Source organism: Larus michahellis, chromosome 20 (genome assembly GCF_964199755.1).
Source record: "Larus michahellis chromosome 20, bLarMic1.1, whole genome shotgun sequence".
NCBI lineage: Eukaryota > Metazoa > Chordata > Aves > Charadriiformes > Laridae > Larus > Larus michahellis.
The window spans coordinates 8,097,873-8,113,020 of NC_133915.1; the positions used below are offsets into that span (position 1 = coordinate 8,097,873).

At 54.5% G+C, this 15,148-nt stretch overlaps 1 protein-coding gene across 4 annotated transcripts in view; it reads right to left on the reverse strand.

Moving 5' to 3' along the window:
* The window catches only part of ZMAT4 (zinc finger matrin-type 4), a 99,488-nt gene that overhangs the window by 39,687 nt on the left and 44,653 nt on the right, over window positions 1-15,148 (reverse strand). For 3 of the 4 annotated variants that reach the window (XR_012584312.1, XM_074563925.1, XM_074563926.1), the window contains exon 2: window positions 6,506-6,607. Coding sequence is in view for 2 of the 4 variants with exons in the window: in XM_074563925.1 (XP_074420026.1) it covers window positions 6,506-6,607 (102 nt within the window). In the remaining 2 variants the exon portion in view is untranslated. Of the gene's footprint in view, window positions 1-6,505; window positions 6,608-15,063; window positions 15,136-15,148 lie in introns of those variants that run through there. The other variant, XR_012584311.1, reaches the window with a different exon arrangement.

The following is a 15,148-nucleotide window of genomic DNA, read 5'->3' on the forward strand; positions in this document are numbered from 1 at the left end:
GCCCGCCCTCATACACGACGTGGGGCCAGGTTTACCTCTACGTATTTTAACTGTTGCTGTGAGCAGTACCTGAGCCGGGCACCAAGGCAATCTGCAGAAGGTCTGTGTGTGCACATACAGCAAAGCACAGCACCTTGCAACCCAAACACAAAAAAAGCTTTCTTTAGCCTCTTTTTTTTCTCCCCGAGCCAAAGTTCTCCTCCCAAAGACCAGCACAACCTGCAGACTAACAGTAACGTTTGAGCGGCCACTAAAAACGGTCTAACAGGCGTACACCACGGCAGAGCCGGTTCTCAGCAGTTGTGGGGAAGGACACGGGGCCACAGGTAGGACATCGCCGCCTCCTCCCTCCTCTGCAGCACGTACAGGCCGCTCTCAGCAAAGCGAGCCAAAGCGCGGCAGGGAAGTAGCAGCAATGGCAGAGCGCACGAGAGAGGGCACCGCCAGCAAACGTCAGCATCCCCTTCGACAACACGGCACCGGCAGAGCCCCGGCACAGCCGAGCCCTGCGCAGCCTTCATCTCCAGCTGAAGCGTGGCTTTTCCGCTGCTCCATCCTGGGAACGCCCGCAGCATCTCGCGCGGGGAGCTGGCACCAGACACAGAATATTCCAGCTCCTTGGCTTCTAGTGCAGCATTTATTTTGTTAAATAGAGTATGTGCTCTTCCACTGCATTAATATTTCAGACACAGGATTGCCTTTCTGAGCACACACATCGTGATCCTTAAGGCACTAATGTGCCGATAGTAAACAATGTTTATTATTCCTTCAGACAAGCCATCATTTTATGCAGTTTCCAGAGAAGGACGGCCCAACTGGAAGCAGATTAACCCGAGCACCACTCCAGCCCCGCGCAGACAAGGAGTATTGATGAGGCTGTCGATACCGCTCGCCCGCTCCGCTCCGGAGACAGGGTGAGAAATTCCGAAGAGTGCTCGGCTCCGCAGACGAGCCAAAGGGCACGGCCCTTTATTTGTTCTTCCCAGTCTCCTCTCCATTTGAATTTTAATACACTTCGCCTCTGCCCTCCTCCTGCCCCTCCGGCTCCACCGCAAGCGTTGGAGCATCGCTCCTTCATCTCACAAGGGGAGCCAACGTGCGCGTGACACCTTCCCGCGCCCCTCTTCCTACAGAGCCCGGCGCATTTCTTCATTTTAAATGAAAAAGCAAAATACCATCTGAACACCTGAAGCAATAAAGATTACAATGGAGAAAAGTGTTATAGCAGCTTAAGGAGAAAATGTGGTGATGAATATGCAGCTCAGGGTGGAATCTGAGAGCAACTTTGCATATTTGGTAATTTTCCTGCAGGATTTTCAAAGAGAAACTTGAAAATAAATGGTAACATCTTCCTAATGGCTGTGAACACTTCTATATAGAGATGAGGACTCGGAGCTAACTAAGAAAGCTTAGCTTTTTAAATTTAGGGATCAGCTCACCAAGGGGATTGATAGAACCTCTCTCTAAGACAGAGCTGGAAGGCAGCGTTAAATTACGGGCGATGCAGAGAGCACCCAGCAGCAAAGAGGCTTTCCGCTCCAGAGGAAGGTGAGATGCAGAAATACAGAAGAGGAAAAGCTTGTCTCTGGGGCACAGGCTTTCAATCGCATTGCAGCAAGTACCGTACGTTTTTGGTTTTCTTCTCCTCGTTCAGCAGACACCGGCCACTTCCCAAACCACCGCTGCCCCCGACCTGCTCCGGTCCCTGCCTGAGCGGCCACAGGACGGCCGGAGCTCGGGCAGCAGCACCAGCCGTTCCTCTGCAACCCCTGGGAGGGGTGAACGGCACCTGAGCAGTGATGCTTTGTTGATAAAAGTCACAGGAGCCTGATGCAAGATAGAGCTGCTGCAGCACAAGCGGCGCGCTCTGAATCCCAGCCTCTGACAGGGCTCAGACACCGGGTAGCGCCTTCTGGTTCTCCCACCCACAGATGTCATTTAAAACCAACCAAAAAAAAATTTAAATCAATCCTTTCGTTTCAAAGTTGTGCTTGAAAGACACGCGCTGTCTGTGCCATCAAAGCGGAGCACAAAGGTCACTGGCCGGGAGATGCTCCCCGTCCCTGTGGCCGGCGCAGAAGGTGCCCCGGGGGAAGACACCAGCAGACATGTCCCTCGCCACCCTCCCCGACACCCGGGGCTCCGGAGGAGGTGGCCGAGGAAGGAGCAGCCGCGGCACAGCCCCGGCTCTAGGAATGCCGCAGAAGCCGGCCAATGCCGGCGACAGCTAAAGAGCATCCAGAGGCGGCTCATCGCCACTGTCCTGTCGGGAAGGGTCCAGCCCCCGACACTGGCGAGCGAGTACGAGAGGAGGCCCGAAATAGCCTCCCCCCACCAGACAGCACTGCGCAGTCGGCCACCACCTGCCTGATGCTGCCGGCAACCGCCTGGAGCGTGCTGCATCCCTCTGCCCTCTCCTGTGATTCCTTACCGAATCCGTCATCCCGCTTCACGTGTGCTCCTCCTGCGGGGCAACGGGAGAGCCAACGCGTGAGGAATGCTTGGCACAGCCAGCCATCACCCAGCGGGATTTTATCAGGCATCCGTAGTCGGAGGCTTTATTCCCGTAGCAGAAATGGGAAGGGAGTTTCCTGACACTTCCAGGGACAATTTAAGATATTAATTTGCCTTAAGAATTAAAATGCTCAAACGCACGATCTTCTGGGCATCGACAACAACCAGCGGGACCTGCCTCATCTCTTTCCTACGCTGCGCAGAAGCGAATCGGTGCCTTTGCAGCTTGCTCCTGCGAGGCTCCGCAGCAGGGCGCGCAGAGAGCCTGTCACGGCATTTTCTCATTTGGGCACCTGCAACTTCACTGTGAGCCGATGCCCCAAGGCCGGACACTCGGATCAGCTCTGCCCGAAGGTGAATCCCAGACAGGAGCGCAGAAGCCGGCAGTTTCACAGGGATGGAAAGGAGAGAGCAAAGGCGCACGGACATATCAGACAAAGCCAGGGACAGTTGCACAAAGCACATAAAATAAGGGCAGTATTTTGCTGTGTGTCAAGTTGGAAGCAAAAATATGCTGCAAACACTCTGATTCTTTTGTCATTTTTCCACTACACTTGCCCTTGGAAATAATACCGCTTAATACTGCGCGACTGACATCAAATTATTTTTTATTCCTGGCAAAGCAGTGCAGAAGAAAAGAAGAGTTATTGGATGATGATTTGGAGAAGGAGACGAGACAGCGATTGGAGCTGACTATCCCTGTTTGGCAAGATAAAAACACCCCCCTTTCATACGCTGCTTCCCTCTATTTTCTTACAGAGAAAGGTCTCATTTTGCATGCACAAAGGAGCCACGATTTCAGTGCCTGGCACAAGGGCTGCGGATCCGACTGGGCTGCGCCAGCGAGGCAGCGGATGAGCTCCCGCTCCCAGGATCGGCCTCCGGAAGGGTAACGGCTGCTGACCAAAACTACCACGTCTCCCGGTTTGAGGGCCAAACCGCGACACCACGCCATGGAGGAAGATGCGTTACCAGCACGGCTGATGCTGCTGGCTTCCAGCCCGGTGTCCCGCAGGCACCTTCGCCAGCTCCGAGCGCTGGGCTCGCTCCGCACACCCCTCGGCACGGCTCCTCGGGGCCAGCGGAGCCCCAGGGCACCGAGCCCACCGTGCCCACAGGCAGCCAGGCTGGCCCCCGCCCCAGGGGCTCCCCGTCGGCCAGACCCCCCTCCAGAAACCCAAATTAAAATGCTGAGGAGGAGCACGGGGGGGACCAGGCTGCGAGAGGAGTTCCCCCCACAGCTCTCCCAACACCTGCAAAAAAGCTCATTTACACTGCGTTTTTATTTGTGTGCTTTGATATTGGCAGTATTACTTTCTTTTCCAACCAAAAAGCTGAAAGAATGCAACTTTAGAACATTAAATGAAAAATTAAATGCAGAAAATTTTGTCTTCTGAAGTTGATATTTTCCCTATGAGAAGAATCAGTTTTAACCATAGAGTGCTTTTGAAAAGACGGGGAGGGGAAGGTGTGAAAATTGTGACCTGCTAATTTTTAATTAGGAAGAAACAGTGAATTTTACATTCCTGCTATTAACTAATTGGCTTGCAGCAAGGGCTGGCGGTCTCGGGCAGGATGGAGCTCAGGTACATTCAACACCACAGTTTTGTGCAAGAACAGTCAGGTTGTGAATCCTGATGTTATAAAGTGAATATTCGGAACATGGACTCGATCTGCTCACCTGGCCAGGGAGGAGAAACGCCTTATGAGCAGGCGCCTGGCAGAAAGAACAGCCTTCGCCGCTGGCGGAGATGCTCCAAACGCACTCCTCATGAAACAGCGTCACAGCGAGAATTATTTGCAGAAACTATTCTCCAATAATTTCCCATGATTAACGTCCGCGGGGAAATCGCATACTGCTCGTCCCATGTCTGACTAGAGAAGGAGGCCAAGCTCCGTGATTCTGCGATTCACCTGGCAAGTGACTCGCTAGAAGCGATTTGCTCGGGTCTCTCCATCCCCGTCCGTCTCGCATCGGGAGCGCTGCAGAGCGGTTCCCGTCCACATCTGCAGTCAAAGCGCGGGGACCTCCCCGCCAGGCTGGACGCCGCACCAAGCCGCCGGCAGCCCCAGGGCTTCGTGCATCAGCCACAGGGAGGAAAACATCCCGGGCACGGCTCTGTGCGCCCAGGAGAGCTCCTTGCCGAGCACGGAGCATCCCTGGCAAGAGGAGGGACTGCCACGGGGACACGGCGAAGCGTGGCACAGCCATGGGGCAGAGGCACCTTCAGCCTCTGGGGCCACCAGAGGAGCCCCCGGCCGGGTCTGGGCCAGTCCCGCGACTCGCCTCGCTCTCTCCATCCCTCTGCTCTGCCCTTCGCCAGCCAGCAGGCACGGTGAGGCAATGGCATTATTGTGCCGAACGTTTCCAGCGTCTGCTGGGATTTCACGGGGGATGACAAATGAGCACAACACCTCGCACTAGAAATATACAACAGAAAACCGTGTTGTTTTCCACATTTCAAAAACATCTGCTATGAATTAATGATTCAGCTCATACCTACAAGTACAGGCGCGGAGGAACAGAGATTGGCTGAGCACCCCATTGCTCAGCAGCCGCTGCTCCTGTTTCTGTGGCAATGGTTCTGCCTCCTGTAGACAAGATTTGGCATCTGCCTCTCCCATTATCAAGATCTGGAAGGCGTCCCTAAAACTGCAGCCTTGGACTTCCCAGCGCTGCCAGGGATCCCTGCTGCACACCGAGGGCAGCCAGAGGAGCCTTTACAGGAGATGCCTTAAGAAATTCTCCAAAACAGACACGGAAAGTGCCTTACAAGTAGATGTGCGTTACCCTTTGCACTGTTTATTAATGCAGCACAGCATCCTCCGATACTGTACATTGATTAAGCTTCTTGTATATCTCCCCTGGCCACACCAAGGCAAATGTCTCCCCTCCATATCCATTAATAAACACTCAAACCAGAGCAAAAGTTTGGGGAAACTTCATCTTCCAGGTCTCTCAGCACAGATTCTGATTTTGTTGAAATACCGCAGGCACTGAAAGTCTTAACGTATTCAAAAGCGGGGGCAAAACACAGCTCCCGTGAGCACTGAGGTCCCTCGTCCCCAGGCTCCCCACAACTGTCGCTCCTCTGGAGTCGCCAGGAAAGCCCAGACCGTGTCACGCGTCCTCGCTCCGCACGTCACTGCCCACGCGGGGCAGGACGGTCCCCTGCTCCCGCCCAACGAACACCATGCAAAGGGCGACCGAGAGGCGTCACGCAGGGCGATCCCGCACCCTCCTCTTCATCAGAACACAAGGGACGGTTTCCTTTCTCCTGTGGGGCTAACACCGAGGCAGCCCCTCACCGCGACGCGGCTCTATGCAGAACCACGTGGCGCTCGTGTCCCGTGTCCCAGGGAGCCGGTGCCAAGACACCGGCGGGCAGTCGGGTCCCCTCCCTGGAGGATTCCACAGCAGCATATCCCTCAGCAGTTTCCTCCCTTGTTTAACAGTAATTTATTTAATTTTGTTTTGAAGATATGCAGTGCTGTTAATTGCTGCTCTAACATGTCTCTAACGATATATCCTTTCTAATTATTTATTGCTTGCTTACCTCTTAAGTGCTTAAATACATTCACAAATACTAATCTACTCCCTGCACAATCAGTGATTCCTACTCAGCAAAGCACAGTGCAGCGATTTAATGCAAAAACTTGAGTTCGTTTTGCTGAACTCCTAATCGACCTCCTCGCTAACTATGCTTTTCTGTGAAAATCAGCTTTCAGGCGTGTTCAAATTGCAGCCTGACTTTGCAAATTTAGACAGAAGAAAAAAACAAAACAAAACAGACATGCAACAGACAACGCTGCAGCCACATCATTTACAGAGTAAAAGCCACCAGTAACAACAGTCTTTTGAATCTGGAGTGGTCAGAGAGGAACTGTAAACGCTGGGGTAGCTCCTGGCTGGGGCTGCGGAAGCTGATGCCACCCCGCAGGACCCGCGGCTGGCGGGGGCAGCGACAGTTGCCGAAGAGCATCATCCTACCTCGTAATGGGCCACGCGCTGGGACTCCGATATGAGCTGGGCGCTGCACACTTTGCAGTAACTTTCCGTGAATAATTCCTGGTCGATGTCGGAGGATTTCATCTGTTCACGGCAGAGAGAAGAGACAACAAACAAGCAGAGTCAGTGACAAAAGGCAGGCAGAACAGGAGGGGCTTGGTGAGGGTCCCTAGAGACACGGGCAAAGCAACACTTGAGACGAGCGGTTCTTGTCACCTCAAGGCAACAAAACCGACTTTAGACAAGTGTAAAACCAGACGGTTCCCACCACATCCCCACCATCTACAACTCGGAGTCCCGGGTTTAGGCACGACCAGTCGGTGCCAAGCACTCGGTCCCGGCACGGCGGCGGCGTTTCTCCTCGTCCCTGTCCCCGCCGGACACACGCCAGCGCCTGGGGAGCACCCTGAACACCCTCGGTCACAGCATCCTCCGCTGCTCCACAATTATACGCCATGCGTGAGCGCCAGCTGTAAACAGCCGCTCTTCTCCATTACCCCTCATATCGAGAAATGCCATGTACGTAACCAGCTACAGCATATATCACTTATGGCTCAAAACACGCTTAACCATTTGTTATAGAATAGGAAAGAGCTGATAAAGAGTTTTCTATAAAATGCAAATATCATTACAACCTGGAGGAAGGTGCTTTTAAGCTGGAAGGGTGCCCTGCTATATTTCTCAATTTGGACATGGAAGGAAATTGCTTGGGTGATTTACTGGGCTGAGCTGCTCTCAAGCAGCTGTTTAAATATTTGTGCGTTCCCCACGGCTTCCAAGGAGGACACTTGCACTCTCAAAAGCAGCTCGCTGAGTTCACAGAACGCTTCATTCGGTGTTTGCACCTTCCCTGTTTCGCGAGCGATTGCAGGTATCCAGCTCCGAACTGATAACCGAGGTGCGCGTCAGGAAGGGAAGGGGCTTATGAAAGACTGAGCCCAGGCAGAGACAGAAAACACCAGAAGCAGCTTCACAGACAGGGTATTTAAAAACAACCCCCCCGTGCAATTCAAGAGGGAAATGGCGGCCGACGCCTTCTGACTAATGCTGAGATGAAGTCTATTAATTCACAATCCTAACAAACGCGGGCATAATGAAGACTGATAATAGTTTTTATAGAGTTTATTCCACTGATTAAGAAGAAAAACAACATGGAAACGAGCAAGTTATGAGACCTCATCAGCAGAAAAAACCAGCAGGCGGCAGAAGACACGTCGCTGCCGGGCCGCGCAGGGAGCGCTCGCCGCGGGGACGGGGAGGTCGCAGACCCCCAGACCCCGTCCTGGGCCGACACTGCCCGTTGCCCGGGGCTTTCTGTGCGTGGCTGCCACCAGCCCACAGTGGGCTGGAGGGGCTCGCACCGAACCCCCAAACGCATTGCAGCCGCGCAAGTATTAAGATCACTGCACATTTTCTAACAACAAGCAGCTGAGTTGACACCAGAGGGTCACCTGGAGAGACCGACCTGCCCCCAGCTCCAGGAAAAGGTTTATTCCGGTGTTCTTCACCTACCAAAGACACAACCCTCAGAGCTCCTCTGCTGCTGCCCTTGCGCTCTGCAAAGGCGCTTGTTTCCTTCCTCTCGCTATCTGCCTTGGTTTAATCTCCATTCACTCTGCCCGGAGAAACGCTACACTGAGGAACTCTCAAAGACACCAAAAGACCCTTTCAGGAGTACAAGAAGCGTTGCAAAATTCCAACAAAGGCGAAGCAAAGGGGAGGGAAGAAATCTCACTTAAACACAGCACACTGACACGAGGCGAACCCAAGAACCTCATCAACCCTCAACCCAGCCACCAAGCCAGCGGCAGGTAACGCTGCGCTCGTTTGCGTGCAGGCTGCAACGCTGCCGCTGCAAACGCTCGTTGCGGAAATCAGAGTAAATCCAAAGCTGCTCAGTATTAGCTTAGCCCTTGTGCTCCGGTAACGCAGAGTAACAGGTCCGTTCTGCCGCTCACACATGTGCACGCGAACGGGGCTGTCTGTGCCCCCGCCACGGCAGCTGGGGCTGCACGGCTTATGCAGGAACAGGATTTAATGCCTCTTCTCTAAGCAGTAACTTCTGATACAGGTGCGGGATTCGTTAGCCTCAGTACTGCCAGGCAGGTTCTATACGCCAGGGTTACCACACAAGGATATAACGCACCGCAACAGGGAACACCGTCACTACGCTGACAGTGCGAAGTGCGGCACGATCCACGTGTAACTATGTGAGTTACCCAGTGAAGTCTCTCTGGAACGGCAGACCCTCCAGCGAGGCATCGAGAGCACACCTTCGGAGCCGGGCAGAGGGCTTTGCTGCTTGTTTTTTCCAGGTATTGCTTTTTAATAGCGCTGAAAAAGACAGCAAGGCAGAGGAGCGAGGGACGGGGATTAGGGGCACCGGCAGAATAAATGGAAGCAAAGCCTCCTTCACGCTTTTGCATGAATATATTAGGCTAAACTGTAGAGAGGATTCAAGCATATGTAAGCTCGGCTACTTAAACTAATTAGAAAGCTCTGGTAACAATAACTGCTCTGGGCAAAATTTATTACAAGGGGTTTGACAAAAATAATAGATTCACCTTCGCAAGGAAGATTTCCACACGAGCAATCCACTACCAGCACCCATTTGTACAAATCACCCTTGCAAAGCTGCACGAGAACCCAGCCAGGCTGAGAGCAAGCTTAAAGTACCAGCTACCGGCTTGAGGAAAGAGACGTTTACCTGCCCCACGTGAATGCGGCAGAGGAGCAGAAGTCTCTTCCCCTTCTCAGTAGCCCCTACCTGTCTCCACTGCTGGAAACCCCCCGAGCAGCCCTTTGCTTCCCAGAGCCCCTTCCCAGGGCTGACGCTTTAAGCTGGGCTGCTGCAACCTGCTGGCTCTGCACAAAGCTCCTGTTTGGTGGCTCTCAGCTCGTTCCTTTGCTTTTCTTACAATGTACTTTTTCCTGTACTCTCCTGTTTTCCTTTCTAGGATAACGTGCTGGAGCATTGCACCAAAAGGACGCCGAGGTGATACGCAGTGAAACGAATGCGCGAACACGCATCTCCGCACCGCGTGTTTCAGAGCAGGCTCCAGGCTCTCCCACCGCCACCGTCCCCAGGCTGCCCCCGCGCTGGCCCTGCGGGCAGACCAGAGGGAAGCTCCGGGGCTGGCGTTTCCCTGGGGATCTGTGCGGAGACCCTGTCACAACGCACAGACCGAGCAAGGGACCCGTCTGCTTCCTACACGGGGGCTGGTACCGAGATGCTGTAACCGCAGCGTGGGCGCCGCAGGTGTCCTGCTGATGGCATCTGTGCATCACGGCTGCAGCAAAAGGCAGACTCCAGCCATGAAGCCTTGGGAAAAACAAAATATCTGCGTTGTGTGGGCACCTGACCCAAAACAGGCCTTTCTCCTGCTCCAGAAAGCTCTTCACATCGCCCCCCCCCAGCCCCGTTTTGTCTTGACTCAGACACGCTCTGCATTAGCGTTTTGTGGGTCAGTCCTAGCCATGATTTATTAACTTCTTTCGCCTGCAAGTGTCATAAAGGGAGTTCATAAGCAATTAATATTTATATATTTCTAACCACTTAATTCCACTCTGACTCCCCCTGCCTACAAGTGCCAAACAGCTCCTAGAACAGACTAGTCTGGCTGCTCCTCACCACAGCCCGTCCTTGTCGAAAAGCAGCGTGAAGGGGGGGCTTTTCTCCGGCACCACCATCCTCCAGCGTGGCACGGCTGCAAAGCCCCGCGTGCCCCCGAGCCGCTCCAGGAGAACTGCAGATGCTGAGCGAGGAGGGACACGTTCCCTGCGCGTTCTCGGAGGCTTTTCTTGCCGAGAGCTGGAGAATTACCGTGTGACCGGCAGCCTCGCCAGCCCGGCTCAAACCCTTCCGCCGAGCAGAAGCCCTGGGTCTGCACACCAAGGTCTCAATGTCTGAAACTCTTGGTCTCCTCCTCCTCCTCAGGTGGGTACATGAAGAGCGGTCCCTCCACCACGAACACTCACCACCCCACCTCCTTCCACCGGGGTTTATCGTCCCCTCTGGTGTTGGCGCTCGCGTGCCGATGTCCCCCCTCCCCGCCTCAGCTCAGAAACCTCTGCAGACGTCAGCTCCGCGTCTCCAGCAATGGCAAACTGTGTCGTAAGAGACCTCATTTTAAATACCTTCTGCCATATGGCTACGATTCTTCTCAGCAGTTCCAGTGACTATAACGGCTTAATGAAAATCAATTTGATGGGGCTGACTCCAGCTTTTGCCAACTGCTGGAAAGATGCTAACTAAGTTGCATCAAATTTTAGGGGACAGCGATCCACACACTGACCTCAGAGACATATTCTAAGCCAGATTGCTTTTTAAGGATATGCTTTTGCACCCGCTGAATCCCACCAGGCAGGGACACGTGCTGAACGTCTACCTGTCACAAAGGAGTAAATGCTTCTGCAATCCCGACCCGGCCAGGACAGTAAAACAGCCACAGGAGGCGAGCCGGGTCCCCAGCCCCAGCGGATGGGTGCGAGTTGTGGGACACCCCTCGGGGTCCTCGCTCCCAGGGCAGGAGCAGACGCAGCGTCTGCAGTCGCTGCCAGCAGGTGCTTCCCGTCACACTCCTGATAAATACCGTTGCAATCTCCTCTCTGGCGATCTTTCCTCAGCAACCTGCTTCTGTTTTTATTGTCGTATACCTCCTGTTATCAGGTTCATCACCCCCTTTTTTGGATCAGTGAGCTCAGTGAACGGGCAAAGAAGTTCTTCTAATAACAGGAAATTCACGACAGGTAGCAAAAGTTCCAGAGTACGTGACAAACGTGAAGGCGGCACAGGTTTTTCTCATTCCAAGTGTTGCCTTTTATATCACTTCACAGATTACCCTTAGTATTTTTCACTGTCAATTATTTCTGTATTTTGACAACAATAAGCAGAAACCCATGAAAAACCTGAGCGGCTGCAGACGACTTCACGTCACGTCGTGGTCGGGAGTCTGAAAACGCAGCACATCCTTGGCCCAAGCAGCCCGCGGTTGGGAGCAGAGGGATCGCAGCCCTCCCAAGCGCTGGCAGAGCCCGCTGCACCTCGAGCCACGGGACGCGTTAAACGGAGACAGCAAATGAAGGATCTAAACCTGAGATCAGAGCCAAGCCCCTGGGTAACTGTTGTCTAAGCTGTTCAACACGCCTCGGGTACAGGGACAGGCATTGCAGGCAGACAGCCCAGACGCCGCCGACCGGGCGGCCGCAGACCCACACGCCCGAGGTCTTCCTCGCCCCACCGAGGCCCCGCAGGCCCCGAGGACACGGCGCAGGGGGTGGCCGTGACCTGTGCGACACGTCCAAAGGCTGCAGGAGAGGGAGGCGAGCCCGCGCGCCCCGCTCCAGGCACTGCCCCGATGAAAGCACCGCCGCAGGGAACCGCTTCCCCCATCCCCACTGGCCATGCCTCCCTCTGCTTGCTTCCAGATACGTCTCTGCCTTTCTGATTTAACTTTTTTTTTTTTTTTTTTAGAAAAATTGCTGCTCCTCGGTGCCGAATTTCCCCCCCAGCCCACCCCCAAGCACTGCTACCAGGTTTAGGGGAGCATCCCCCCACTACCCGGACCCACTGCCCTGCCTGCAGCCACAGCGGGGCCAACACATCCCAGTGCGCCCGGACCCAGAGCCGCCACACCGAGACCAGCACTGGCACAAGAAAACGGCCTTTGCACCATCCTTTAACTGACGGGTATCTGAGACCGTGGGGCTCGCCAGCCCTGCCACCGAGGTGCTCGCTCCATCACCTGCCCGTGGAGATGCACCGGGAGCTTCTGCACGGGTTCATTTTGTCTAGTGTACAACCAAGGACATGGAGCGCGATACAATAAAGCAGCACTGAATTCAGCAACTCGGGATCTTCCAGCCAAGAGGAAAGAAGAAAAATTGTGGTCCCTTACCCAATTTACTCTTAAGGGCCTTAATCACCTTCCCAGAATTAACAGCTTCCGAAACCTCCGTATTGGAGCAGCAGAGAAGTGGCAACTGAGCATGTGCGTGAACGCCAAATGCAAACAACAAGCCAAAAATTAAATGTCCTGAGTTTCATGTTATGAATTATTTGTGGCTTTTGCTGCTGTCACTCTCCCATGGATTAACATCTCATGTAACGCTTCCTGTTTTCTTCTGTTGTTTAATTTGTCTTGCGATAAAAAGAAAAAAAGTCTTTACTAATAATTAATGTGCTTTCAGCAACTCTGTCACTGCACTTACAACAAGGCATCTGAAGAAATGCAAAATACCGCCTTTTGAAGTGCCTTTTTTCCCAGCACTAGCAGCATGATGGATGGTTGAGCCCGTTCCACAAGTACAATTCTCCTCCTGCTTTTATCGCCCGGAGACAGGAGCGCTCCAGGGTTTTCCTGCTCCTCCTCTGCAGAGGCGGGACAGGGCCCTCCCCAGTGAGGGATGTGACGGAGCCCCAACAATCCGGCGTCCCGGAGGGGACGGTGGGGTGTCCCTACCCACCATCTTCGGAGGACGCGTATGCCATTTTCAGTTTTTCCTGTCCTGCCAGACCAAGGATGCTCTGTGTCCCTCCAGCTGTGCTGCACATCTGCCGTCTCTGCCACGCTTCACCTTCCCTGCAATTTTTGTTTGGTTTGGGGTTTATCTGCCATCTCCCTACTCCCTCCATTCCTGAAATCCTCTCCAGAGTCAATTTGCTTCACTTCTGCATTCAGCCTTTGATGCATTTTGACACGCTTTATTGGAGCCTTGAAAATCAGAACAAGATTGTGTGTGGCATGAGCTGGGGAGCCGGAGAGATCCCGCACGTGTCTGCCCCATGTGTCAAAACACAGAGGAGAGGCTGCCGAGAGCAGCACGGAGCAGCCAGAGCCTCGGCGCAGAAGAGCCCCAACCCGAGCACCCCAAACGCCCGACTCCGCACAACCTCCCCCAGCGTCCGCAGCCCAGCTGCTCCTCTGCGGGGACCAACTTCCTGAGGTTTGCCAGGACTAAGGAGGGGATGCTCGGAGAGCAGCGGGGTCCTCTCAACGGACGGAGATGATGTTTTTGAGAGGAGCCTCGCAGCTCCTGCGTTGGTGCTTGCTGCCTGTGCTGGCAGAGCGCTGCCCGCTCCACGCACGGGGCGAGGAACACCCCCCAGGACCCCGAGGGGACAGGGGGGCCGTTGGCACGCTCCTCCATGTGGGATGCAGCCGCGGGAGCAGGATCTCGCCAGGGATGTCTCCTTGGATTCCCCTGAGACTGGTGAGCAGGGGGAGCTGCCAGATGTTCCCACCTCCTCGCCGCATCGCAGGCGTCACCGAGGTACCATTTATAAATAGCAGAACCAAGCAAGAAAAAAAAAAAAAAAAAAAAAAACCCTGAAAAACAAATGATGAGTGTGTCAGGAAAAGCAGTGTCCTGTGGCCAGAGGGAAGCCTCGAGGGCAGGCGACGCCTCGCAGGCAGAAGAGCAGCAGGGCAAAGGCTCGGGGTGCGCGGGGAGCGCCGCGTCCCCCCACAGCACCGCGCAGGAGCGAACGGCGGAGATGCGAGAGTACGTGAGGCAGTAAAATCCAGCGGGTGCCTTTTTGACCTACTGCCTGTCTGAGGCGAGAACAAAGGGCGAGCCGAGGAAATTACAGGCGCGTAGATTTAGAGAGCAAAGGAAAGAGCTGTTCGTGCAGCAGAGAGCAAGCCCTCCAGGCCACGAACTGCCTCCGGGGGTGATGGAGGAAGGATGCTGCCAAGTTTAAAGGGAGCTACACCGCAATTATGAGAGCAGCACCATCCCTGCCCTACAAAAGCGTGTATCCGGTTATACACATGAATTGTTCTAATTATTCACACTGCATCATGTGGCAGGATTTAATTGCAAACATGTGTTGACTTGAATAAAAATATATTTTAAAAAGGAGATTGATATATTGTGACTGCTTTGATAAAGTTTGTAGGAACTGAATGAAGAGCAATCACGTCTGGTGCCTCGCGGCATCAATTCTGCATCCTGCACACGTCAAGGACGGGGCCCTGGCACTCACCCCGGTGCAGCCGGGTGGCACGGCTCGGCCCCTTAGCCACAGGAACGGCCCCGAAACCTCCTGCAAAAAGGGGTTAAAACAGATCCGCACAGGCTTCGCAGAGGCTGCACTCTGAGATGGAGGGGTTGGCGTAGTCAGATGGCAGAGGGGAGGGACTGGCTCGTACTGGGATGCAGAGAGCTGGTACGGGCAAGAGACGGGGTACCCTGGGGCACCTCTGCCACTGGCACCTCCCTGCAGAAGCAGATTCCCCCCAACTAAGCCCTGGCCGAGCCCCATCCTGGAGAGAACGCCTGGTCCGACAGCACCTGGCACAAAGCCCCAGCGCCCGCTGCATTCCCTCCTGCTTGCCTCCCCTTTGGAATCCTCCCGCCGCTCCCCCCTCCGCGCATCCCGCCACCCAGGGATGCATTTTTGGCAGCTCTCACGGTGCCCCCGGCCACAAGCATGGCACTGCCCCGGGACCCCGCCAGGCGCCGGGGCGTCGCGGGGCCGGCAGCGCGGGGCGCAGCGAGGTGCCTTGCGGGCTCCCATGCTGCGCAGTCAGGGTTACCATGTGATGCTCGTGGTTGCTATGGAAACGGTGGTCTCTCACAAAAAGATGCAGAAATAGTCTCCGAGCCTCCCCGGAGGTCCGC